Source organism: Thamnophis sirtalis, unplaced genomic scaffold, assembly GCF_051295495.1.
Source record: "Thamnophis sirtalis isolate CommonGarterSnake01/CBP01778 unplaced genomic scaffold, rThaSir2_p1.2 scaffold_14, whole genome shotgun sequence".
NCBI lineage: Eukaryota > Metazoa > Chordata > Lepidosauria > Squamata > Natricidae > Thamnophis > Thamnophis sirtalis.
Genome location: NW_028261394.1, coordinates 46,482,700 through 46,493,952, shown reverse-complemented (window position 1 = coordinate 46,493,952; position 11,253 = coordinate 46,482,700). Strand labels below are relative to the sequence as shown.

General features: G+C 48.0%; 1 protein-coding gene across 1 annotated transcript; it reads left to right on the top strand.

Annotated features, from left to right (window-relative positions):
* On the top strand, window positions 1-9,796 carry COTL1 (coactosin like F-actin binding protein 1). Its single transcript, XM_087728457.1, has 4 exons — window positions 1-407; window positions 1,995-2,077; window positions 6,241-6,398; window positions 9,452-9,796. The coding sequence occupies exons 1-4, from the start codon at window positions 331-333 to the stop codon at window positions 9,560-9,562; spliced, it is 429 nt and encodes a 142-aa protein (XP_087584583.1). The 5' UTR covers window positions 1-330; the 3' UTR covers window positions 9,563-9,796.
* The last annotated feature ends 1,457 nt before the right edge of the window (window positions 9,797-11,253 follow it).

Here is an 11,253-nt window from a genome sequence, read left to right as displayed (position 1 = left end):
TCCTCTTCCTCCTCCTCCTCCTCCTCGGATCAGGGACCAATAAAGCCGCTGCAGAGCAGGGCAGCCGGCAGAGGAAGGGTTAAGCCGGCTCCGCTCGGACCGATCCCCTTCCTGGCGAGGCTGCGGGACCGACTGCAGCAAGCAGAAGGCAGGACTGGGCGGCCGCCTCCCCCGCAAGCCTCAGCTCCAGCCTCCGCTCCTGCGGTCCTTCGGATGCTCTGCCAGCCGGCTCTCTTCAGGGCACGAGCCGGAGGTCCCTTTCGCTCCTCGCTGGCTCTCCTTTGCGGCCGCCTCGTCTCGCCTGCCGGGAGCGCCTCTTAGGAGCTGGCGATGGCCACCAAGATCGACAAAGAGGACTGCCGGAGGGCCTATAACCTCGTGCGGGATGACAGCACGGGGGTCAACTGGTAAGGAGCCCCCCCGCCGAAAACGGGGAGGGAGGCTCTCGCCGGGAGGGAAGGAGGGGCGCGAAAGGGACGGAGAGCTTTTCATTCGGGGGTCTTTCAACGCGTTGCCTTTTTTGGGGGGGGGGTGGGGTTCAAGGTTGCCTGCCTTCCCAGGTTAGCAGAAAGGGAGGAGGGGGATAATGGGCATTGGAACCCCTGAGGCTTGTCTTCCCCAGTTAGCACAAGGGTGGGGGGAGGAGGATGGGCATTGGAACCCATACTACTTGCCAAGTTAGCACAAAGGGGGGGATGATGGGCATTAGAACCCATGATGCTTGTCTTCCCCAGTTAGCACAAGGGTGGGGGAGGAGGATGGGCATTGGAACCCATACTACTTGCCAAGTTAGCACAAAGGGGGGATGATTGATTGATTGATTGATTGAAATTTATTTATAGGCCGCCCTTTTCCCTGGGGGGACTCAGGGCGGCTCACAACTCATGGGAAGGGGGGAATGCTGGGCGTTGGAACCCATACTATTTGTCCTGCCAAGCCAACACAAAGGGGGGATGATGGGCATTAGAACCCATGATGCTTGTCTTCCCCAGTTAGCACAAGGGTGGGAGGAGGATGGGCATTGGAACCCATACTGCTTGTCCTACCAAGCTAACACAAAGGGGGGATGGTGTGTATTGGAACCCATGACGCCTGACTTCCTGATGATGAGGATGATGAGGTTGTTCTCCATTCAGTCATGTCCGACTCTTGGTCATCCTAAGGGCCAGATCTTCCCACCTCTTCTGATCCTGCTCTGCTTTCTTTGAGGGCTTGTCTCTCTAGGCTAGTGCAAGGGGGGGGGGGAAGATGGTGGGCCTTGGAACCCATTGGGAGCCACGCCTCTCTTCCCAAGCTAACACAAAAGGGGATGATGGGCCTTGGGACTCATTGTGAGCTCCTCAGGGTGGTATGCGTGGGGGGGGGCTAAGATTTGGTGGTGCTGGCAGCTGGCTCTCCTCTCTTGCTCGGAGCCCAAACTGACTTGCAAAGGAGGACCTCACCTTATGCTGGGAGCTTCTGCAAAACGCATTTGGTTATGACATCATTTCCCCAGGCAGGTGGGAAGTGGGCCATCTCACTCTGTAAAAACCTGAGTGGGTGTGGCTGGGGGGGGTGGGGGGTGCAAGGCTTCTGAAATCTTGAGAGACGAACCATCGGAATAATAATTCTTCTTCTTCTTCTTCTTCTTCTTCTTCTTCTTCTTCTTCTTCTTCTTCTTCTTCTTCTCCTCCTCCTCCTCCTCCTCCTCCTCCTCTCCTTCCCCTCCTCCTTCTCCTCCTTCTCCTTCTCATCCTCCTCCTCCTTTTCCATTTTCTTTTTCCTTCTCTTCCTCCCCTCTTATTTTCTTCTCCTTCTTTTCTCCTCCTTTTCATCTTCTTTCTCCTTCTCTTCCTCCCCCTCCTCCTTTCTTCTCCTTCTCCTTCTTTTCTCCTCCTCCTTTTCATCTTCTTTCTCCTTCTCTTCCTCCCCCTCCTCCTTTCTTCTCCTTCTCCCTCTTTTCTCCTCCTCCTCCCTCTTTTTTCTCTTCTTCCTTCCTTCCCCCTTTCCCAAAGGGTGACGTTTAAGTACGACGGCTCCACCATCGTCCCGGGCCACAACGGGGTGGATTACGAAGAATTTATACGAGAATGTACAGGTGAGTTTTCTCTCCCTCTCTCTCTCTCTCTTTTCCCTCTCTCCCACCAACCCACGTTCCTCGTGTTGCCAAGGGGAAGGGAGGAAAGGCCAAACAGCTCAAAATGTGGGTTTTTTAACACTCCCCTTCCTAAAAAAACAAAAAAACCTTTGAAAAGCCCTGAACTGTAATGATGTCATCCATCTCACACGCCTTTTGTTGGGAGACGCAGATGATTCAGGGGTACTTTCTATTGCTTTCAACAGAGCCCAAATTCTAGCCAGTTGTCCAGGAATTCTCTCTCTTGCTCCACATGCCAATGGTGACCTTTGGAACTTGATTTAATTCACGCCCAAATGCAACCATCGGCAATCTCTGGCAAGCGACGTTAATAAGACACACGCAAAAGCCCGGTGTGGTGTTATTTTGGCTGGAAGAGGACGCATTTCACTTTAAAATGTGGCAGAAATTCTCTCTCTCTCTGCCTCTCAAGACCCAGCGTGTCTGAACACGGAGGCATAGCCGAAGGGCCGACGGAGGGCTGCCAACCAATGTTCAAACATTCGTGTGCGCGGTAGAGAAAGGCAGATCAAGAAAACCACATCTTCACCAGCGCAGAGTAGCATTAATTCACCCAAGCGAAGGTCTGGGGTTGATACGTTCGTGATGTCACTTTCCAAGCGGCCGCAAATCCTTGCAACCTGCATATTTGCTTGCTTGCTTAACTTCTCTGATTTCTGCTCAATTTTTGGCACGAATTAAAGCAAACGAAGGAAAAAGGAAAAGGAAATCCAACCCGTTAGGATTTTGGGGAGAAATTGTTGAAAGGGGTTAATCCAGTGGTGAAATTCAAACCATTTTTGAATACCGGTTCTGTGGGCGTGGCTTGGTGGGCGTGGCAGGGGAAGGATACTGCAAAATCCCCCTTCCCTCCTCACTCTGGCGCTAGCAAGAGGTGGCATTTGCTGGTTCTCTGAACTACTCAAAATTTCCACTACCGGTTCTCCGAACTACTCAAAGTTTCCACTACCAGTTCTCCGAACTACTCAAAGTTTCCGCTACGGTTCTCGAACTATTCAAAGTTTCCGCTACCAGTTCTCCAAACTACTCAAAGTTTCCGCTACCGTTCTCCAAACTACTCAAAGTTTCCCGCTACCGGTTCTCCAAACTACTCAAAGTTTCCGCTACCAGTTCTCCGAACTACTCAAAATTTCCGCTACCAGTTCTCCGAACTACTCAAAGTTTCCACTACTGGTTCTCCGAACTACTCAAAGTTCCCGCTACCAGTTCTCCAGAACCTGGTCAGAACCTGCTGAATTTTGTCCCTAGGTTAATAGAGGTGTGGATGCCATAGAGCTGCATGAATGGGTTGTTTATGTGATTGTGGCCATCCTCTTGACTTTTTTTTTTTTAGTCCCTTCCTCTGGACACCTCCGGGCCCAAACCCTACAGCAGGATTTCTCAAGGTTTACCATGTTAAGGTGTGTGGACTTCAACTCCCAGAATTCCCCAGCCAGCCATGGATTAAAGCAGAGGTCTTCAAAGTTGACAACTTTAAGACTTGTGGCCTTCAACTCCCAGAATTCTATGACATCTCTATTAACCCCTTTCAACAATTTCTCTGGGAACTCTCATGGTTTTTTTTCATTTGCTTCTTCTTTGCTTTTATTCAGGAGTCCCCAAACTTAGCAACTTTAAAACTTGTAGACTTCAACTCCCGGAATTCTCCAAAGAGAAAATCATTAAGAGTTTTCAGGAGAAATTGTGAAAGGGGCTATATATATGTGTGTATTGTGTCACAACCCCTGGTATGCCCAAATACAATACATACCTATTTCCCTGGCTTAGCTGATAAAGGAGGAGAGCCTGTAGCTTAGTGGCTAATATAACTGCCTAAAATGTAATATAGCCCAGGTTGGATTCCCAGTAAGGGTATGGCTAGCTGATGAGGGCTAAATAGCTTGAAATAGATCTATACTAGTCTCCCTTTATTTATTTATCAGCACAATTGCAACACCCACACAGACACACGCCTCCCCTCCCTCCTTTCTTCCGTTTCTTTTGCTTTCAGCTCGCAGAAGAAAGCTTGCAGCAGGAAGCATCATGAAACGGTTCATGTCTTGCTTTTCATCTGCTTTTTCCTGCCACCCTGTGTTTTCTGCTCTTTCATGTTTTCCTTTTAAAGGGCCGGCATGGGAAAAAAAATGAGGCAAAGTAAGGAGATGGGTGGGGGAGGGAGGAAGAGGGATCCTCCTTATGGTAATGATTATGGTTGAAGTTCTCCTTGACAAGCCATTCCTGTCTATCTGCAAATCATTTTTCCGCCCTTTGTGTTTTTTTCCTTTGCAAAGAAAATAAAAAATAAATCAATTTCTTCGGGCTGCAGGACAGATGCCATCTTATTAGCTTTTTTCTCCCCTTCTGCTGCTGTCCCTGCTGCTTCCAATTTCCAGTTTGCTTGGAATCCTGACTTAATTTTGCACAAAGGAAAGTCCCTGATTTATTTTATTTTTTTTGTGGCCTCGCTCTGGCGATCCTAATTGTTTCCCTGAACACACACCGTGTACATGCACACACAAATTGTGTCTGACGCCTCTCTTCTTCTCTGTACTTCCCTTTTCAGCTTTCGGCGTAAGTCCTTTGGGGTTTGAGGATGTTCTAGAGCAGAATTTCTCAACTTGGCAGGGTTAAGATGGGGTGGACTTCCACTCCCAGAATGCTGGCTGGGAAATTCTGGGAGTTGGAGTCCACACATCTTAGTGTTATTTCTCAAGGTTGAGAAACCCTGCTTTAGAATTTGGGCCAGGGGTGTCCAGAGGAACGAGTTAAAAGAAGTAAACTTGCTGGCTGTAACCATATAATCAAAACTCTGCTCCTTTTTTAACTTACATTGTGATTTTGTGGTGTGTAAAAGCTCCAGATGTTCACAGGTCTTAAAAGTATAAGTAGAAACAACTGTTGTGGCCCTCCAGTGGAGCCGGCAGCAGATTCGGACAGTGAGGAGGTTGGGGAGGAACACAGGCCAGTCCTGGAGTCTGGGGAAGGCTCGGACGAGGGCTCTGTGTCGGAGGCAGAGAGGGGGCCATGGGCCGTCCAATAGTTATCAGCTGCCTTCGGAATCAGACATCAGTGAGGCAGAAGAACAGCTGGAGCCTGTTCCCAGTGTGCACATGTACAGATTTGCCAGACGAAGGGAACAGCTAAAGAACAGGGGTCGACTTGGGAGTAAGGCCACAGGTGGACGGTGAATGGCCCCTCCCAGAGGGAATAAAAGAGGAGTGAAAGGGGAGTGGAGTTTGCAGGAGGCCATTAGAGAACCCAGATTGTTGTTGGGGGCAATATGCTGACTCTGTAAACCGCTTAGAGAGGGCTGAAAGCCTTATGAAGCGGTATATAAGTCTAACTGCTATCGCTATTGCTATTGCTAATCTCACCGGCTCAAGGTTGACTCAGCCTTCCATCCTTCCAAGGTGGGTGAAATGAGGACCCAGACTGTGGGGGCGATATGCTGACTCTGTAAAACCGCTTAGAGAGGGCTGAAAGCCCTATGAAGCGGTATATAAGTCTAACTGCTATTGCTATTGCTATTAGTCCGCCCTGTGAGCCGCCCTGAGTCCCTTCAGGGAAAAGGGCGGCATACAAATAAAGTAAATTGAAATTGAAATTAATTAGCTCGTGACTCTCCGAGACTCCTGGCCAAGTTTTGCAGATATCAGCCTGGCAGCTCTCCAAGCCAGATAAGGTCTGTGACCGTAAATCCTCCCTCGAAAGACTTTGCTGGATGGGAAAGAGCAGAATTCACTGGAAATTAATAAAAGGTTTTTTTTGTCGGGACGAGGAGTTGGCTTCAGACTCTCGGGAAGCTTCGGTCAGAACAGCAAGAGCCAAAACCACCAAGATCACAGAGCACCAAGAAGCCCACAATTCAACCCTGAGCTACAAATCTCCTCGCCTATAAGTAGCAGAATGGCAGATGGGATCTCATCCTCAGCCCCCAGAAAACTCATAGGAGGTCCTGACTCTTGCCAATAGAAAACTTCTTTTGGATGCAATTGGATGAAAGCAGGAAGGACAACGCGAATTAGGTTACTCATTTTTGCCAACCTGGCGACCAATTCGGTAAGTCGGATTTTGGCTTTGCCAGCCATTCCAGTTCATTCCTTCATTTCTATTTATTTCCCAAGATGACATTCGCTTGTTTGGCTTCGTCCGGTTCACCACGGGGGACACCATGAGCAAGCGCGTCAAGTTTGCGCTGATCACCTGGATAGGGGAGAACGTCAGTGGCCTTCAGAGAGCTAAAACAGGGACCGATAAGACCCTCGTGAAGGAAGTTGTACAGGTAAGTTAAAGGGGTCAATATTTCTTCTCCCGTCAAGAAGGCGGTTTTGGGTGTGTGTGTGTTCGAAACCTGTACAGGAAGACAGGAGAAATGAGTTTGTGCTCTCTGAGCTTGGTTGTTTTCTTGCAGACATTCCATTACCCAACTAGGCAACGTCATCAGTGCTAGAAGGGAGTGGAATTTGCAAGGAGGAGGAGGAGGAAGGGGAGGAGGAGGAAGAGAGGAAGGAGAAAGGGGACGGGGGAGAGGAGCGTGGAGTCCTTGGTGCTCTCTGAGCTTGGTGGTTTCCTTGCAGCTGTTTCATTACCCAACTAGGTAACGACATCAGTGCTAGAAGGGAGTGAGATTTCCTCTCAGTTTATAGCAAAGCCTACTCCTTACTGGCACTGAAGGCGTTACCTAGTTTGGGTAATGAAATGTCTGCAAGAAAACCACCAAGCTCAGAGAGCCCTGAGAACGCCTCATCTCAGCCCTGAGCTGCAAATATTCTCCTTTACTGAGACAGGACAATACGAGACATCCTTGGTTACACCTTGAGATTTGATTTCCAAGATCCCCTTTTTAAGGCACTTAAGGTGTAATTGAGGGTGCTCGAACCAAGTGCCGAGGTGGCGCAGTGGTTAAATGCAGCACTGCAGGCTACTTCAGCTGACTGCAGTTCTGCAGTTCGGCTGTTCAAATCTCACCGGCTCAAGGTTGACTCAGCCTTCCATCCTTCCAAGGTGGGTAAAATGAGGACCCGGATTGTTGTTGGGGGCAATATGCTGACTCTGTAAACCGCTTAGAGAGGGCTGAAAGCCCTAGGAAGCGGTATATAAGTCTAACTGCTATTGCTAAGTGTCTTAAAAAGGGGATCTTGGAAATCAAATCTGAAGATATAACCAAGGATGTCTCGTAAACCCAACAAACAAACAATTACATCTTATGGGTCCATTAGTTGGGAGCCAAAGTCCATCAACTGGGAAGGAAGGTGCCAAGTTCCCTCACCTTGGACTTACATCAGAAGTAAAGCGGTCATCCTCTTCTAGAAGTGTTTGGGCATCAACTTCCATTAAGCCCAGCTGTTGTAACCTGTTACAAGAGGTTGTAGTGCTTGCAATCCAAAGAATTCGACGGGAGACATTTGATCTGCACCAGTGATTCCGAACTGCTTTGCATTCTTGGCCTTTCACTGAAATTGAGGAAGTCAACATCTAAAGGGGAGGGGGGGAAACCCCACCAAGACATTAAAACAGCTAATTTAGATGTTCCAATGCTTCTGTGATGGTAAGGCTGAAGGACGCAGGGCTACTAACCTACAAGTAGCCTTCAGTTTCTTTCTTCTGCCCGAGAGACTGAATCAAACATTTGGCGAGATGTATGTTGTGGTTCTCCTTGGTCTGCTACACAGACTTTTCCGTTGCGTGGAGCCATTCAGGTTGTCGAGGCCCGTGACCCGTCAAAACCGCGGTCCACAAAAGCGCGCTCGCCGAAAGCGCGCATTTGACGTCATCACAGCGCGACGAAAAAAATTAAAAATTGAAATAAAAATAAAATTAAAGCAAGCCGATTCACATAAAAGGTAAGCGTTAGGGTTAGGGTTAGGGTTAGGTTAAGGGTTAGGGTTAGGGTTAGGTTTAGAGCGTTAGGGTTAGGTTTAGCGTTAGGTTAAGGGTTAGCGTTAGGTTTAGCGTTAGGTTAAGGGTTAGGTTTAGGGTTAGATTTAGGGTTAGGTTAAGGGTTAGGTTTAGGGTTAGGTTTAGGGTTAGGTTTAGGGTTAGGTTTGGGGGGGTTAGGGTAAGGTTTTCGCTTTATTTTTACATTTTTCGATCACAGCGCGATGTTTTTGTCGCGCTGTGATGACGTCACGTACGCGCTTTCGTCGAGCGCGATTTTGTCGTCCGCGGTTTTGTGGTGGAACCGTCGAGGCCAACCCCGCAGCTTCCTGGCCCCCAAGCAAATGGACGTATTTGTTTGTGGGGCTCAGAAGCTCCAGAAGGAACACAGAGGTGGCCATCGCCAAGGTCAAAATGGGATGGCCAAATCGAGTGGGGGTGGATGGGTGGGGGAGACAGAAAGGGCCTTATTTGTCTTCTTGGGGGTGGAATTTTAAGAGGATCCAGAAAGTGGTTTCGGCGAGAAACGGACAGAAAGGATGCTCTCTCGTATATTTCAAGAGGCTCCTCAGCTTAAGAAGGGCTCAACATCTGTGAGCCATTGGAATGACCACACCTGTTTCTTTTCCTGGCTGAGCTACAAGAGCTAAAAGAGAGGAAAAGTTTTCCAAACTTGGGACCTTTTTCCTGTGTTGAATCACAGGGGGTTTTCCAACTTCCCAAAACTCCTCGACCAGTGGGGGGTTCCTACTGGTTCGGACCAGTTCGGCTGAACTGGTAATAGCTTGGCGGCCTGGGTCGCTGGAACCAGCAGCGGCCCAGGCCTGCCGTGCCCCCCAAACCGGTTCTCCCGCCAACGCCATCTTGCGTTTTGCTTCAAAGCAATTTTAGCTGTAACTGCTCACGAGTGCGCGGCGCACATCAAGTGCACACAAAGCGTCCCTGAGCAAACTGGTAGTAGTCCCAGAGGAAATAAAAGAGGAGCGAAAGGGGAGTGGAGTTTGCAGGAGACAGTTAGTTCGCTTCGTTGGTTCGTGACTCTCCAAGGACTCCTTGCCAAGTTTTGCAGAGATCGGCCTGGCAGCTCTCCAAGGCAAATAAGGTCTGTGATTGTAAATCTTCCCAAGCCAGATAAGGTCTGTGACTGTAAATCCTCCCAAGCCAGATAAGGTCTGTGACTGTAAATCCTCCCTCAAAAGACTTTGCTGGATGTGAATGAGCAGAACTCACTGGAAATTAATGAAAGGGGTTTTTGTCGGGACAAGGAATCTGCTTCATGCTCTTGGGAAGCCTCGGTCAGAACAATGCTTAATAAACCTTTACTTTGAGGAATATGCCCGCTTTGGAGTTTTGATTCTGTTGGGGGAATCTTACTAGGAACCCTGACAGAGGACATTTATCTATCCCATCCCATCCTTCGCTAAACAAACATTACATATTTTTTTTTGTCCCCTGCAGAATTTCGCCAAAGAGTTTGTGATCAGCGATCGCAAGGAATTGGATGAAGATTACATCAAGGGTGAGCTGAAGAAAGCTGGAGGGGCGAATTATGACGCTCAGACGGAATAAACCCGCGCGAGGAACCCACCGTGCCTCCTGCAGCCACCTGAATAGATGTGCCACCCCAAGGAGGCGGGAAAGCACAATTTTACCTGTGAAAAACAAAACTGGAAGATAATTTGAGGCAAGTGTGAAAACGAAGCTGCTTCATTTAAGGCTTCTTCAAAGTCTGTTCCTATCTCCAGAAGTGGACCTCAATTCTTTTTTTTTTCATTCCATCCACCGAACCAGCTCCTTCTCGTCTGTTTTTCGTTCTTCCTTCCTTCCTTCCTTTCTTTCTTTCTTTCTTTCTTTCTTTCTTTCTTTCTTTCTTTCTTTCTTTCTTTCTTTCTTTCTTTCTTTCCTTTCTTTCTTTCCTTTCTTTCTTTCTTTCCTTTCTTTCTTCCTCTTTCTTTCTTTCTCTTTCTCTTTCTCTCTCCCTCCCTCCCTCTCTCTCTCTCTCTCCCCCTCCCTCCCTCCCTCCCTCTCTCTCTCTCTCTCTCGCTGTAGGCCTGCTGAAGGTTTCTTGAGAGCTTTAGATCTTTCTGCAAACCTCGGTCAGTCAAGAAAGTCTCCAAGGACGAACCACAAATTCGTTCTTGATGACGGCCTCCCCTAACTGACCAATAACTTGATGGCGGCCTCCCCTAAGTGAAGGGCTTACAACAGGCAGAATGAGTTCCGTGGCCCGTGAATCCCATGCTTTCTTCCAAAAGTCCCCTCTGATGGGTTGGAGGAGATTTGCAATCTTCTCCACGCCACTGGAGGTTTTACTTCTGGGTGGTGTTTTGGTTTTTTTTTTAAAACAAAAGCACAAAAATTGCTGTTTTCCCCCAAAATAATAATAGCGGAAGGGCTGTGAACCTCCTCAAGACTAAACGCAGCTCTCTAAGCCTTCTCCAAAGCTACTACAGGGTTGAGAGATTGTTAACGGGGTGGAAGAAAGAACGTTAAATACAGGGTGAATTATGAGACGGGTTGATATTTGAGTCACTGAAATGAAATCCTATTTAAACCGGGCCAGCCTCTTTGGCCAGGCACCAGCTAGTAGTAGAGGAGTAAGCACTGATCTACTATTCAAAACCAGATGTGGGCCTTGATTGAAACAAGTCATGCGTTTGTGGGGCATAAAAGTTCCTTTCTTCCACACAAGCCAACTTATTTATTCAGAGCTCTGTTTCCAGAAGGTTTGTTTCTTCAGTTAGGTATGTGGCAGATTGTGGGGTGTTTTTTCCCCCCCACCCTCCCTACCATTGTGCTTAAAAATAATTTCCGTCTGCCCGATGGAACTTTGTCACAAAGAGCTGTGCGGAGTGTTGCAGTGTCAGGTTGCGATTGTGTGTGTATATTTTCCTAGGAGTAAGAAGCGTTGCAGACCATGGGATTTTTAAACATGCGTGGGTGGGTGGAAGGTCAGAGGGGATGTGGGGCGTGTAGGGGATGTGCTTGTTTGCACCCTCTGCAAATCCACAAATGCTGACGTCACTAAAGGTCAAAGAGAAGCTGAAATATTTGGCATTAAACAGCCCTGGAGGGAAAACATCATCTTTTATTTCAGTTTTTCATGGAATACGAGGAATCTTATTTGCCTTAAAGGAAGAGCTTGATTTTGCATCTTTCTTTCTTTCTTTCTTTTCTTTCTTTCTTTCTTTCTTTCTTTCTTTCTTTCTTCTCTTTCTTTCTCTTCTTTTCTTTTCCTTCCTTCCCTCCTTTCTTTTTTC

Coding starts and splice junctions, on each gene's coding strand:
- COTL1 (XM_087728457.1), top strand. CDS start 331: ATGGCCACCAAGATCGACAAAGAGGACTGCCGGAGGGCCTATAACCTC. Junction 408..1,994: donor GACAGCACGGGGGTCAACTG/GTAAGGAGCCCC, acceptor CCTTTCCCAAAG/GGTGACGTTTAAGTACGACG. Junction 2,078..6,240: donor ATTTATACGAGAATGTACAG/GTGAGTTTTCTC, acceptor TTATTTCCCAAG/ATGACATTCGCTTGTTTGGC.